The sequence below is a fragment of the Mesoplodon mirus genome (assembly GCF_964341445.2).
Source record: "Mesoplodon mirus genome assembly, chromosome: 15".
Classification (NCBI taxonomy): Eukaryota; Metazoa; Chordata; class Mammalia; order Artiodactyla; family Ziphiidae; genus Mesoplodon; species Mesoplodon mirus.
This window is the reverse complement of record NC_138991.1, coordinates 18513811-18529470: the sequence shown is the minus strand read 5'-3', so window position 1 is coordinate 18529470 and position 15660 is coordinate 18513811. Positions and strand designations below refer to the sequence as shown.

The following is a 15660-nucleotide window of genomic DNA, read 5'->3' as shown; positions in this document are numbered from 1 at the left end:
ATAAAAGAAAAATTTTCACATAGATGTAATAGAAAAAATTTTAAGACTTTAATAATGAAGGAAAAATTGTTTGCCAGACAATTCACACTCCTCCAAATCATCAGTATTCAGGAATCAAAGGCAGAATATGAGAGGCGGCAGCACTATGATTACATCTGACTGAGGGCAGGGCAGAGTGTACTTTGCACTCGGGCTGGAAAGGCCCTGCACACCCTTCACCCAGAAGCGCTGCCTCCAATTTCAACCCAGCGGTGAGCGGCCCAGTGAGCCCCTGCCGCCCATCGCTTCAGGGTCTTCCACCTTCCCCAGGGAGAGGAAAGTGTTCTCTGTGTAGACTTACTTAATATCAAGAAATCAGCTAAACATAAAAATAAGCAGACAAGGGGCTTCCATGGTGGCGCAGTGGTTGAGAGTCCGCCTGCCGATGCAGGGGACACGGGTTCGTGCCCCGGTCCGGGAAGATCCCACGTGCCGCGGAGCGGCTGGGCCCGTGAGCCATGGCCGCTGAACCTGCGCGTCCGGAGCCTGTGCTCCGCAGTGGGAGAGGCCACAACAATGAGAGGCCCGCGTACCGCAAAAAAAAAAAAAAAAAAAAACCGACAAGCTTAACTAAGTTTGAGATCTGTCTTTTTTTAAAAGTCCAAATAACAAAATGAAAATACAAAATAAGAAGTAATTACTACTACTAACGAGTTGGTCTGTGGACATTCCAGGTGGCAAAGCTACTTTCCAATTGGAATTAGAATTGTCTTATTGTTTCACCTTCTCTCTCTCCTTATAGTTACCGCCTGCCTGTGGAATACAGTAAAGACAGAAAACCCCACATATCCTTGCCTTTATCACACTGCAATGGCACTGGGACTCATTCATTTGGCAAATAGATTTGTGCTGAGTGAGCAAGACCCATCTGAGGAGGGACAGGGACAATGTCAGTGTGTGCATGTGTCTGTGTGTCCCCTCTGTGTTTGTGAGTTTTTCCCCTGTATTCAGCATATTCAATCCTTCCACACCCAGGAGTTCTGTGCTTTGGGTGATGAAGCAGGTATTTCAATCCTATATGGCTCCTCACATGGTCACAGCTGGTTCGCACCAGGAGGAGAAGAGTTCGGTTTCAGGCAGAGGTGTCCAGGACGCTCTTGGATACACTTTCCAAAGGAAATGTCTATGAGAATAAATTAGACCGCCCAAGAAGAATGGATAAAGAGAGAAGAGGAAACAGGACCTAACCTGCGGAACACTAATATTTAAGGTCCCCAGAGGGGGAAGAACCTACAGACAGGGCGAAGGAGCAGTCAGGCCAGTGATGTAGGAGGGGAAAAGGGTAAGAAAGTGTTGCTTCACAGAAACCGGAGGATGAGAGCATTTTAAGACAGAATGATCACAGGTGTCAAATGCTGCTGAGGAGCAGGTAAGCCAAGGACTGAAGAGTGATCAACAGATTTGACAATGTAATTTCTGCAAAGCCCCTCTACCCCAAAGTCCTTGAACCTGTCAGTCAAGTCTCCACCTCTATTTTCATATTTTTGCTTTTAAAACAGGATGGGGGTGGTGGTGGGTTTTTCTCTTACGATGTTTCAAGACTCTTTGACTACTCTAAATCTTTAGGCAAAGTCAACCTAAACCTTGTTAATTCCACGTGGTAACAAAAGCTGGGGGCAGGTAGATTATTAAATTTAGATGCTGACAGGAAAGAGTTAGGACGAGAGACGGAAAATACTTAGTAAGTGCCTGTTTAGTAACAAGTGTTGTTTCTAGAAACCACGGGGCTTTTTTCCAAACAACTATGGCTTTTATGAGCAAACCAAAAGCTCAAAATGATTCAATTTTCTAATCTGGCAAAGTGCAATGATGTTTGTTTCAGCCAACCAAGGCTAAGAGAGACCTCTTCTAAAATGTTTTTGTGACATCTTCTAAGCCAAGTAAACCAACAAATACAGAGAGAATAAGACTATTTTCCTACCTCTTCCTGTCTGGCCCACCTGTAATTTCACTGTAGTCCTGGGTTACTAGAGCCCCTGAGCCCAGAACTTAAGCAAACCCTGGCCAATACCATTTCCACATACCAAGGCCCAGCAAGACCACGGCCTGGAGTTAGGAATACTATGTGTGGGCAGGGAACGGTGCTTTTCATATATCTCCACCTTTAGTCACAGCCACTCTGAGTACTCAGAATTGTTTTGATATTTGAAAGATAAAATAGATGTCAGCAATGATCATTATTAATACCTGATTTTATTAAGGAATGAGTATTAGGCAATATACTAAGTTTCTTAAACAGATTATGTCTCAAAACAACTCTAAGAGGAAGTATATTATGGTTCCAAATATGACTCTATTTTATAGAGTAGAAGTTCAGAGAGGTTAAATAACTCACCCAAAGTCACACAGCTAGTGAGTACCAGAGCTAAGATTTGAACCCGGGTTTGACTCCTGGTTTTAAGAGCCACTGCTCTTGACTACTTCACGATACTGCCTCATGTTCTGCATACACCAAACTCAGAATAAGAATTAGCAAGACTCTCTAACCACCTCTACTTTATTTCCATCAACCACTCCCCAGCACCACGGGTATCCCCCTGACCTTTCCCCCAGAAAACAGTTAACTCATTAACTTTCCTCTTCTATCCATTTCTTTATAAATCCATTTGTTCCCCAGACCAGAATGGGATAATACATGAAGAATCAAACAATCCAGCAGAACATTTAAGATTAAATAAGTGATCTCTTTTCAACTCTACCCAGAAGGATCCCAAGATGAGGGTTAAAGAACATCAAATGTGGGCTTGGCAGCTACCAGAAGACCTACAACCACCATCCAAAGAACACATTCTGTTAGCAGTGGGTACTATATTTCTGTTTTCCTCCCAAAATGAGAACTTTTGATCTTTGGTCACTACGTGTTACGTAGTTTCCCAAAACTGGCAAAATTTATCCAAAACCGTATCAATAGTAAAGGGACGGGCTAGCTGAGGCAAAAGACAGTGAGTTAACGAGAAAACCATAAACCATATCAAAAGTGGAAAGAAGTTCACTGCTGTTACTTCTGCTTTTTTCCCACAATACTCAGAATACTAGCTTTGGGCTACTTTTCCCAAGAGTGAATCCAAGTTAGATGGAGGGAGGCAATTCTCTACAGTCACAGTGACACTTGTCAAATGTCACGGATCCTAGATCTTTTGTTGCCACTTTGATGTTGGCCCAAGGTCTCGTTACCAGAGATTCCCAGGCCCCTCTGGTCAGGACAGGAGATGAGGCAATTCTATCCACTGTTTAAAAGTGGTTGTCTTTATTCCAATGTTTTCTGCATGTAGATGCACTCAAAGCCACTTTATTCATAGAATTTAAAACTCAGCCGCTTATTTCTATTTTTAAAAAATTGTTTTGTGTCTGTTTCAGCTAGTGATATATTGAGTAATATCAGTAACATGAGCTGAAAGAACCACTATGTAATATATAATTATTATGTAACATTTTAATTAAAAATTGTATCTACTTAGACTACTATTTATGTTGGTACCACAGATAAATACCATACATAAATGCCCTGGTAAACCCTAGGACTCTAGTCAGGATGTACCACTAAGGTCATCCAGCCCAAACGCCCACTTCCTGGCCTCTGACACACAAGCAAACAGCTCTCCAGTCTCTCCCAGGAGTGGGGAGTTTAGTGCCCAAAAGGTGCAGGCCACAGCTGGGCAGCTCAACTTCTCAGGACGGTCTTCTTCAGATGGAGCTAAAGCTTGTCCACCTATAACTCTCCATTCTCACTTACAGGTCCAGCAACAGACACAGTCAACCTCTTTTCCAAGAGATGCTTTTAAATATTCCCTTCTTCAGGCTACGTAACCTTAGTTTCATCTATCATACCTCATGTTGAATGAGTCAACATTCTTTTATCATCCTGATCACTTTGCTCTGGCCTCTCAAGTATATGTTTCAAAGCACAAGATGAATTAGAACAAGAAAAACAAAAATATGTTAAGGTATGTCAAAAGATAGGTTTTAGAGCCCGTGGATTGCTTTAGCATGCTCAGCAACGTCTTGCAGTTCAGTCATCGGTATGGCCTGTCACTAGTACCTATAAGAGAAGCAGGATCAACTCCTCCACTTAATTAACTTGCTCCTCCACCTATCTAATATTAACTTTTAAATAAAAACTCTGCCCTGTTCATCAACATATACTATGAGGTGTAAATGAAAACCATCTAACTGACGCTACATAATAACTGGCTGACATACCAAAGGTCTCAATATGAACTTTCAAAAGAAAAGAACCTAAATTCATGTTGGGATAATTTTGGTAAAGAATGTTTTTAAGTTAGCGGGAAGCAGCCGCATAGCACAGAGAGATCAGCTCGGTGCTTTGTGACCGCCTGGAGGGGTGGGATAGGGAGGGTGGGAGGGAGACGCAAAAGGGAGGGGATATGGGAACATATGTATATGTATAACTGATTAAATTTGTTATAAAGCAAAAAAAATAAAAAAATAAAATAAAAAAAGAATGTTTTTATTGAAATGAAAGCTTACTTAAATAATGTTTAAAAAATTAAATATGCAGGTTGTCTTAAGAAATAAAAATCTGCCCATGTATCATAAATGACAGTAGTTTCGAGGGCTTGGGATTCTCTTCAGTAACGTGTTCTTTTTAACAGCAGCAAAATATTCCACTAGGTAGATGTGCTATGATGTATATACAGGCCTACCTCACAGATAGTGCAGGTTTAGTTCCAGATCACCACAATAAAGCAAATACCGTAGTAAAGTGAGTCACACAAATTTTTTGGTTTACAGGTGCATACAAAAGTTATGTTTATACTATACTGCAGCCTATTAAGTGTGCACTAGCACTATGTCTAAAAAACAATCTACATACCTTAATTTAAAAATCTCTTATTGCTTGGCACATTGTAAATCAACTATACTTCGATTAAAAAAAATTAAATTACAGGAGGTCCAAAGTGCAAGATTCTTCTGCGCCTGCGCGGCCGCGGTCACTTCCCGGGCTGCTCTGAGGTGCCCGGCTCACCGCCATCTTGACCTGGGGCTTCCTTGTTCGCGCTGGGCTGGGCGGTTTAGTGTAACTGCCGCTGAAGAAGGGGGCGCAGTAACCTCCAGTCGGCCGAGAAACTCCATTTCGCAGCCATAGCTGCTCAAAAGATTTGTGAGGGTAACAAAGGGTAGAGAGCTGGACCCGGAGGCGCCGCCACGACAGCAGCAGCCATGGAGGACGAAATGCCTAAGACTCTGTATGTCGGTAAGCTTTCCTGAGATGTGACAGAAGCTTTAGTTCTCCACAATGATTATGGATACAGCTGGAAATGATCCATATTGTTCTGCAGAGTTTTATGAGCGTCGTCATGCAGCTGCAGCACCAGCTGCTATGAATGGGTGGAAGATAGTGGGTAAGGAAGTCAAAGTGAAGTGGGCAACAACCCCCAGCAGTCAAGAGGGGGGTACAAGCAGTAGTACTGTTGTCGGCACACAGCGTTCACAAGGGCATTTCCATGTCTTTGTTGGTGATCTCAGTCCAGACATTACAACTGAAGGTACAAAAGCTGCTTCTGCACCATTTGGAAGAATATCAGATGCCCGAGTGGTAAAAGACATGGCATCAGGAAAGTCTAAGGGATATGGCTTTGTCTCCTTTTTCAGCAGATGGGATGCTGAAAACTCCATTCAACAGATGGGTGGCCAGTGGCTTGGTGGAAGACAAATCAGAACTAACTGGGCCACGCAAAAGCCTCCAGTTCCAAAGAGTACATACGAGTCAAACACCAAACAGCCATCATATGATGAGCTCGTAAATCAGTCTAGTCCAAGCAACTGTACTGTATATGGCGGAGGTGTCACTTCTGGGCTAACAGAACAATTAATGCGTCAGACTTTTTTGCCACTTGGACAAATAATGGAACTTCGAGTCTTTCCAGATAAAGGATATTCTTTTGTTCGGTTCAATTCCCATGAAAGTGCAGCACATGCAGTTGTTTCTGTTAATGGAACGACCATTGAAGGCTATGTTGTGAAATGCTACGAGGGCAAAGAAACTCTTGATATGATAAATCCCATGCAACAGCAGAATCAAATTGGATATCCACAAGCTTACGGCCAGTGGGGCCAGTGGTATGGGAACGCACAACAAATTGGCCAATATATGCCTAATGGTTGGCAAGTACCTGCATATGGACTGTATGGCCAGCTATGGAACCAGCAGGGATTTAAACAGTCTTCTGCACCATGGATGGGACCAAATTATGGAGTGCAGCCGCCTCCAGGACAGAATGGCAGTATGATGCCTAATCAGCCTGCAGAGTCGCAGTGTATGAAACCCAGTGAAAAAGGACTCCAGAACCTAAAGCCAGTGGCTTAAGGCTACAGGGAGTGTAGTAAAGCCGTTGTTTACTTAAAGATTTATCAAATCAGTCAGTGCAAATATCAGATACAATGTATTTATTTAAAAGATTCATTTTTTAATCATGAAATTACCATCCACATTGTTTTAAAAAGAAACAATATGCTGGATGTCTGCCAATTTTTGCCTTCATTACCTTTTTTGATAAAGTTTCTCAAATCCTTGTTTCATATACAAATGCAGGGATTGTTGCCACTTTTTAAAAATAGAGGCAGAAAACTTCACAATGTTGAACTTTTTTCCACTGAAGTAGTGGGCAGTTCTAGTTTGCATTCCTGATATGATTTAAAACATGTAATATAAAGACTAAAAAAAAAAAAGAAAAAAGGAAAACCCAATCTGTGCAGAGTCTAGAAGTTCTTTGTAATCTTCAGCTTATGCACAATTCTATTTTAGGTTTTTCTGAAATAGGCATTGTTTGAGCTGCCCCATCTCCACTGTTTTCCCTTTGGGGTTCTTAAATATAAGATATTAGTTCACATCATTTTTGTATCTACATTTTTTCACAAATTTGTCTTGCCTTATCAAAGTTCTATAAAATATACTTAAATGGAAAAAAATGATCTTTAGATTGAAAACTTTTCTCAGATGGATTGATAATTGCATTCATCTTGTGTTTTATATGAGAAGGTGCCTCAAGAATTCCCTGTTGAATTTGTTTAAAAGGGTTTTTATCTTCTGTGATAAACTTTGCTGTGTACCAGGAAATATAAAAACACAAACTTGTTACTAAAGAAAATCTCTGAAATGTGGTAAGTTCTTATGAACCCATGTTAGTTTCATGTGTCAACTTCTACATTTACATGTATCGTTTCATTATGTAAAATGTTTTAGCAATTTAACATTTTGCACAGTTAGCAACTTTGCATGTAATTTCCTCCTTAAAGGCATCATGCAGAATTGAGATTCATAAGGTTTTGTTTGCAGGTAAATATCAAATGCACACTTTGGTAGTCTTTGAATACAAAGTTATCTGCAAAGAAATATATTAATTTGCCATATTCTAGTTATACTTACTCAAAAAGAGTAAATCAACTTGATTTTGATATGTACAAATGATAGCTGTGAAACTGTAGAATATCCATATGTCAGTATTAGAGTTTCTTGTGAACTCCAAAATTAGCCTGAATGACCAGCCGGGCAAAGCATTTTTTAAATGTTCAGAGGCCAAAAGATAAACAAAAACCTGTGAAATCCTACCTCCTTAAACAGCCTTCAAAGAGGGGAATCCTCAGTGCATTCATTACTTTGATTCTTTTGGTACCTGTTTTCCTGGAGGTCCCAATTTTATTATTTTGGGGTGGCATTCAGAGGTTTAATCTTTGATGGCATTGTTCTAGTTTTGAAATTTCTAGTACATTTCAATCTCTTAGAAGAATTGTGGGAGATTTTGTTTTGTTTTGTTTTCAACGAAAGTCACAAACTCTCCTCTTCTTTGACTCACAAAGGGGAAGGGTCCCCAGTGTACATATTTGGATGCTCGGTTGTTTTTAAGACCAGAGAGCTCCTGGTGTTGTATTTAGGAACAGAAAAGGTCCATAGAATCCTAAGAGTTTCCTGGCCTGTATCCTCCAGGTAGGAGCAGATGGCTGTAAGCTGGTCTCTAAGCCAATACTCCTGTAACCAGAGCCCAGGAAAGACAGCTCATAAACGTATAGTTCTCTGGAGCTCAATTCTGTGCAGTTGTACTTATGGTTCATCAAGTCACTGTATATTTTTTAAGTGTTGATACATTAAAACTTGCTTTATAGAAGATGAGTAAATTTTTTAAACACTTGGAAATTTTATTTCCTTGTTAATTAACCTTCTACAGATCAGGGCATGCAACCAAAAGCAGCTTAAATACTCAATAAAATAACAGGATGCTGTTTTTAGATTCTTCTGGTTTATGTTCCTATTTTAGGACCCTCGCTTTTCTCTTATTCAAAAATATTTTATGCCCTATACATCTGTGGACTGCAGGGTAAATTATTTGGGCATAAATAATCCAAGCAAAAGTATAGTTTTTCTTTCATTTTGACTATCTCAAGTAATACCACTTTTTATTAGCCAATATTTTCTTTCTGCACAATTCTAAAATGTACATTGACTACTTTTTGAGAAGAAAGTACTATTCCTCAAAGGTTTACTACTGAACAAATTTGTAATTCAGGAACATTGCTAACTTTGCTTTAAATCTTATTCTCAGTGTTAAAACAAATCATTTAAAAAATTTACAGTCTAAAAATCATAGTGGTATTAGTATCAGGTAAGGAAACTAAAGTTTTTTAAATGGATTCATTCTCTGCAATATGCATTCAAATTTTACTTTAAAATACATCTGTTACTGTGAAGAACCTAAAGTGGTTCACACTTAATGGGTCATTAAATCCAGTATTCTTTGCCCTGACTGGATATTAAAGTTCCTTTATGTTTTCTATTAAAAAAAATTAAAAATACTTTGTTGCTAAAAAATGCTAACCATCATCTGAACCTTCAGCAAGTCATAGTCCTTTTGCTGGTGGAGGGTCCTGCCTTGGTGTTGACAGCTGCTGACTGATCAGGGTGGTGGTTGCTGAAGCTGGGGTGTCTGTGGCAATTTCTTAAAATACAACAACAATGAAGTTTACCACATCAACTGACTCTTCCTTGCACAAACAATTTTCTGTAGGATGCAGTGCTGTTTGACAGCATTCTACCCACAGTAGAACTTCTTTCAAAATTGGAATCAATCCTCTCAAACCCTGCTGCTGCTTTATCAACTAAGTTTATGTAATATTCTAAATCCTTTGTTGTCATTTCAACAATCTTCACAGCATCTTTACCAGGAGTAGACTCCATCTCAAGGAACCACTTTCTATGCACATCCACAAGAAGCAACTCCTCAACTGTTCAAGTTTTATCATGAGATGGCAGCAATTCAGTCCCATCTTCAGGCTCCACTTCTAATTCTAGTTCTCTTGTCTTTTCCAAAACATCCGAAGTTATTTCCTCCACTGAAGTCTTGAACCCCTCAAAGTCACCCATAAGGGTTGGAATCAACTTCTCCCAAACTCCTGTTAATGTTGACATTTTGACCTCTTCCCATGAATCACAAATGTTCTTCGTGGCATCTAGTATGGTGAATCCTTTCCAGAAGGTTTTCAACTTACTCTGCCCAGATCCATCAGAGGAATCACTATCTATGACAGCTACAACCTTACAAAATGTATGTCCTAAATAATAAGATTTGAAAGTCAAAATTACTCCTTGATCCATGGGCTGCAGAATGGATGCTGTGTGAGCAGGCATGAAAACATCATTAATCTCGCTGTACAACTCCATCAAAGTTCTTGGGTGACCATGTGCATTGTCAATGAGCCGTAATATTTTAAAGAAAGTCTTTTTTTCTGAGCAGTAGGCCTCAACAGTGGACTTACACATACAGTAAGCCATGTTGAAAACACATGTGCTATCATCCAGGCTTTGTAATTTCCATTTTCTTTGTAATTTCCATTTAGAGTATAGGCAGAGTAGATTTAGCATAATTCTCATGGGCCCTAGTATTTTCAGGATGGTACATGAGCACTGGCTTCAACCTAGAAGTCAACAGCTGCATTAGCCCCTAACAAGAGAGTCAGCCTGTCTTTTGAAACTTTGAAGACAGGCACTGACTTGCCCTCTCTAGCTATCAAGGTCCTAATAGCCTCCAATAGGAGGCTGTTTTGTCTAAACTGAAAATCTGTTGTTTAGTGTAGCCACCTTCATTAATTATCTTAGCTAGATCTTCTGGATTACTTGCTACAGCTTCTACATCAGCACGTGCTGCTTCACCTTGTACTTTTAGGTTATGGAGACAGCTCCTCTCCTTACACCTCAGGAACCAACCTCTGTTAGCTTTAAACTTTTCTTCTACACTTTCCTCACCTCTCTCAGCCTTCATAGAATTGAAGAGAGTTAGGGCCTTGCTCTGGATTAGGCTTTGACTTAAGAGAATGGTGTGATTTGTCTGATCTTCTATCCAGACCACTCAAACTATCTCCATATCAGCAATAAGGCTGTTGTGCTTTCTTATTTGCGTGTTCACTGGAACGGCACTTTTAATTTCCTTCAAGAATTCTTCCTTTGCATCCACAACTTGGCTAAACTGTTTAGCACAAGAGGCCTCGCTTGCAGCCTCTCTCTGCTTTCCATGTGCCTTTTTCACTAAACTGAATCACTTCTAGCTTTTGATCGAAAGTGAGAGCCGAGCAACTGGTCCTTTCACTTGAACACCTAGAGGCCACTGTAGGGTTATTAGGTGGACTAACTTCCATATTGTTGTGTCCCAAGGAATGGTTGTTTCCTGGGCTCAGAAACCGGAGGAGAAGGTGAAAGATGGAGGAACAGCCAGTCAGTTGGTGGAGCAGTCACAGACATTTATCAATGAAGTTCACCCCAAAACGATCACAATAGTAACACCAAAGATCACGGATCACAGATCACCATAGCAAATATAATAATAATGAAAAGTTCCAAAATACTGAGAGAATTACCAAAATGTGACACTGAGACACGAAGTGAGCAAATGCTGTTGGAAAAATGGTGCTGATAGACCTGCTCAAGGCAGGGCTGCCACAAACCTTCAATTTGTAAAAAATGTAATACCTGCACAGTAAAATGAGGCATGCCTGTAGTCTCCTTTTTGATGGACATTTAAGTTCATTTCCATTTGCGCTATAATAAACAAAGTCGCAATGAAACCTACATACCCGTCTGAGTATATCCACAGGATAAAATCCTGGCAGATGGAACTGCATTCTCTACAGTGTTTGTGTACTAACTTTTGACTCTACAGAGCCAGGACAGGAGGAAATCAGCGTGTAGGTAGTGTTTAGGCACTGCTCTTCCTATTAAAATTGGCAGCAGGTGACTCAATTCTTTCCCAAAACAGGCTGTTTTGTTTTGGTTTCACAAGGACCTATCCACTGGGAACAGAACAGAGGGTAGTCCTTGTAACCATATCCCTAGGTCACCCTGTATCCGACTACTCAGTGCTCTACAAGCAGAGAGGAAAGTGGCTGGTCCCACCCAACCTCTTTGCAGAGGTCCCAGCTGAAGGGCAGGGATTCAGATCTCCCCAGTTACCAGGTTGTCATTCAATTCTGTAAAAGGAAAACCAGCCCATCAGAGACAGCCTGTCTCTAAGAGACAGAGGCAGGTCCCCTCATCTCACCTCCCTGAGCCACACTGGTTTAGGTCTCTGGGATCCTCTGAAAATGTCATCACCTGGAACACATAAGTACCAACCAAGGAAAAAGATCTTAGCAGGATGCGTCACAAGGGCCAAATGTTTTTATCAACTCCCCTCCAGGAAACCAAATGCCAAACAGTTAATGTTCACTATTTTCTGCAGGGGGAAACCTCCAATTAGTTCACTATTTTCTGCAGGAGAAAACTTCAGCACAACATGATAAATAAGAATTCTGTAAGTGAACGCTTTTAGTTTAACCAAACATCGAAAATAATAAATATGTAAACTATAAAGAAGCGATTACTTCTCTCTTTATAAAAACTTGGTAAGCTATTTCTCTTTTGCATAGCTAATTTTGAATAATATTCTGATCTACAATCTTCATTACATTTATTCCTATATAGAGCTGACCTGAGCACAGTAAAGATCTATATATTAAGTCATTCAGAACAGAGCTCTCAGTTACCACGTGGAGAATGGGAAACAGGCAGCAGGGTAACTACTAGAGGCTAAGAGATAAGCCAAAACTGCCAGCATCTCCTCTTGTAAAAAAGCACCAGTGTATGCTAGATGCATTCACTTAAAAGATATGTGACCTACGGGCTTCCCTGGTGGCGCACTGCTTGAGAGTCCGCCTGTCGATGCAGGGGACGCTGGTTCGTGCCCCAGTCCGGGAAGATCCCACATGCCGCAGAGCAGCTGGGCCCGTGAGCCATGGCCGCTGAGCCTGCGCGTCCGCAGCCTGTGCTCCGCAACGGGAGAGGCCACAACAGTGAGAGGCCCGCGTACCGCAAAAAAAAAAAAAAAAAAAAAAAAAAAAAGTGACCTCTTACCTGCTTCTCTTTCTTCTGTATTTTCATTATCATCTATTAAAGGCAATTATTTTATTTCTGTAAAACATAAAAAAGGCAAAGATTATGCTAAAATCCAAAATGAAACATTTTAGATGACCTCAAGATTAGCTGTGACACGTGAGGAAAACACAGAATAGAGCACTACTTCTACAGAACACTTACAATTAGTGGTCTTCTAGCCCAGCACCCCCCAGAGCCCTACATAGAGGCCTAAACCTAACTACTCCCATCCTGAACCCTAGTTTTTTGCTCCAGATGGAGCGGAGTCAAAAAGATACTGTCTTTGTAGATAAAACAAGTTATAAAAGATGCTGGCATATTAAATTACAAGGGAAACTAAAAGAGGAACCAAAAATAATGACGTGACTATATTGAGGGGGGTGGAGAGGGGGTAGAACTAAGCGAAGACCTCATTTCTTTTGGAAGAAAATCAGTAAGTAGCATCTACAACTGGAAATCAAGAAATAGAAATACACACAACATGGGCCTCCCTCGTGGTGCAGTGGTTAAAAATCCGCCTGGCAATGCAGGGGACACGGTTCGAGCCCTGGTCGGGGAAGATCCCACATGCTGCAGAGCAACAAAGCCCGTGCGCCACAACTACTGAGCCCACGAGCCACAAATGCTGAGCCCACGTGCCACAACTACTAAAGCCCGCGTGCCTAGAGCCGGTGCTCCGCAACAAGAGAAGCCACCGCAGTGAGAAGCCCCCGCAGAAGCCCCCGTTCGCCGCAACTAGAGAAAGCCCGCGTGCAGCAATGAAGACCCAACGCAGCCAAAAATAAATAAATAAATAAAAAGAAATATACACAATAAAATAGAGCTAAAAGAGTTAAAAGTCGTTGTCTTTTTTTTTTTTTTTTGCTGTACGCGGGCCTCTCACTGTTGTGGCCTCTCCCGTTGCGGAGCACAGGCTCCGGACGCACAGGCTCAGCGGCCATGGCTCACGGGCCCAGCCGCTCCGCGGCATATGGGATCCTCCCAGACTGGGGCACGAACCCGTATCCCCTGCATCGGCAGGCGGACTCTCAACCACTGCGCCACCAGGGAGGCCCAAAGTCGTTGTCTTGAAGGAGAGAGGAGCTGGTGTGAGACAGGACAGGGCACTCTTGCATTTCATCATAAGCTCTCCTACATTACTTGATGTTTTAAACCATGTGCACTTTAAACTGACAAAATAAGCTCCATTCCAATATTTCTCACGATCTTTTTTTAAAAAAATAAATTTATTTATTTTATTTTATTTTTGGCTGTGCTGGGTCTTCATTGCTGCGCACGGGCTGTCTTTAGCTGCAGCAAGCGGGGGGATACTCTTTGTTGAGGTGCGCGGGCGTCTCATTGCAGTGGCTTCTCTTGTTGCAGAGAATGGGCTCTAGGCACGCAGGTTCAGTAGTTGTGGCTTGTGGGCTCTAGAGCACAGGCTCAGTAGTTGTGGTGCACAGGCTTAGCTGCTCCGCGGCATGTGGGATCTTCCTGGACCAGGGCTCGAACCCGTGTCCCCTGCACTGGCAGGCGGACTCTCAACCACTGCACCACCAGGGAAGCCCTCATATGATCTTTTTAAATGATTTTACTGTACCCAGGACTTAAGCCCCATCCCCACTCCAAACATAATGCCCATGATGACACCTGAACTTTTTCTCATAAATGACTTTTCAGCACCATAGCGACTAAGAGCCCAGCAAGTGGCTTGAGAGGTCACTGAAGTGCACTAAGGGCATCCCAGGGAACAGAAAGAATGCTATTTTAGGAAACCCAGAATTCGGGGCTGCCTGAATCACTCACTCTCACCTTCCCCATAGACAAACAATGGAAGGATCACAGTATCCCGGCTTCTGGTTCTAGTCCAGATGTAGACACCGCCTCCTATTTATTGTTTACTTTGACTTCCTGGACATCCCAGAGAGCTAGGAAAACATCCCAGAGGCACACAATTATCCTTACGTTATAATTATTTCTCATATCCAAATGAACGTCATGTGCAGGCATCAAGGAGGACTTTAAAGTGAGACAGTCCCGCCTTCTAAGTGGGCTCATGGTGTGTATGATGCAACTGAGAAAAATGAAGGATTTCCATCATCCCTGGGGCCACAATTTCAGTTTACCAGTTTAAAGTCTGGTGACTTTAGGGTTTTTTTTTCTCCAAGAGTCAGAAGCATTTTCTATTAAAAGGACCATAAAATGCTACCAGGATATTGCTGCTTGCAAAGAGCATAGCATCCAAGGAGGTAACAAGCTGCAAGGTGGGCGCTGGCGGGGCCTAGACCAAGGGGGAAGGAGAGGAGGGCAGAGAAGAACTGGCCAAATCAAGAAAAGGGAAAGCCAAGTCAGCAAACAGTGCTTCTAAGGATCAGTGTGAGGACTAGCATTTGATCGAACAATTACCTCAAGAAAACCAGATTCCTGAGAAATGGCAAGGGAAGGGCTCTGAATCAGGGCAGTTCAAAGAATTTTACCACCTAAACTCCATTACAGTGGAGTCAGCACTAGGTAAACTATGTTAGTACAAGTTTATCTTATCTCTCAATTTCAAATTATCAGACCCCAGAAAACCAACACTCTCAACTATCACAAACTGCCACAAATTCTGAAAAGAAGAAAGAAGTTTGGAAAATAAATTCTGGCTAATAAAAAGGGATATTATAAATAACCAGACACATATACTCAAATAAAATGCTACCCAACAAAATGAAATCAATCATTTACAAAATACAGAAAAAGTCCAGTGCCAATAAAAATCACTTTTTAATTTATAAAAAAATCAAGTTTAATGCAATAGAGACATCAAAAAACACAATTTCTGATCAAGTACCACAAACTAGCATGCAAATAAAACAGGGCCCCAACACTGCCAGGAATGTGGGGAAAACTGTGGACCCACTGATCCTTGCTGATGGCACCTTTCATTGTTTCAGGCTTTCTGAAAGCACTCGGGCAACGTGCCACTGGATCTATGAACTGCCACAGTCCATTGATCTGCAAGCTCCGTTTTCAGGGATCCATCCCAAGGAAATAAGCCAGCAGGAAATAAAGCTGAGAGGAAGCTCAGTGGTGAGGTCACTGTCACAGCAGAGCTCAGGCACTGCAGAGGGCCATGGGGGTCACAGGGGCCCACCATTCCCTGGGCTTGTGTCATCACAGGGCCTGGGAAGATCAGAGATGGCAGATGAGCACAAGCTGGAAAGACTGGGAAGAGGCTGACGCAA

At 41.7% G+C, this 15660-nt stretch overlaps 2 protein-coding genes across 4 annotated transcripts in view; one reads left to right on the top strand and one right to left on the bottom strand.

Annotated features, from left to right (window-relative positions):
- The window catches only part of CHD6 (chromodomain helicase DNA binding protein 6), a 219925-nt gene that overhangs the window by 137111 nt on the left and 67154 nt on the right, over positions 1 to 15660 (bottom strand). For all 3 annotated transcript variants that reach the window (XM_082645551.1, XM_082645553.1, XM_082645552.1), the window contains one exon: positions 12434 to 12490. In XM_082645551.1, the coding sequence (XP_082501677.1) occupies positions 12434 to 12466 (33 nt within the window). In that variant the 5' untranslated portion in view covers positions 12467 to 12490. The remainder of the gene's footprint in view (positions 1 to 12433; positions 12491 to 15660) is intronic.
- Positions 5103 to 6880, top strand: LOC309816816 (cytotoxic granule associated RNA binding protein TIA1-like). The gene has a single exon (XM_082644592.1). The coding sequence runs from the start codon at positions 5297 to 5299 to the stop codon at positions 6365 to 6367; it is 1071 nt and encodes a 356-aa protein (XP_082500718.1). The 5' UTR covers positions 5103 to 5296; the 3' UTR covers positions 6368 to 6880.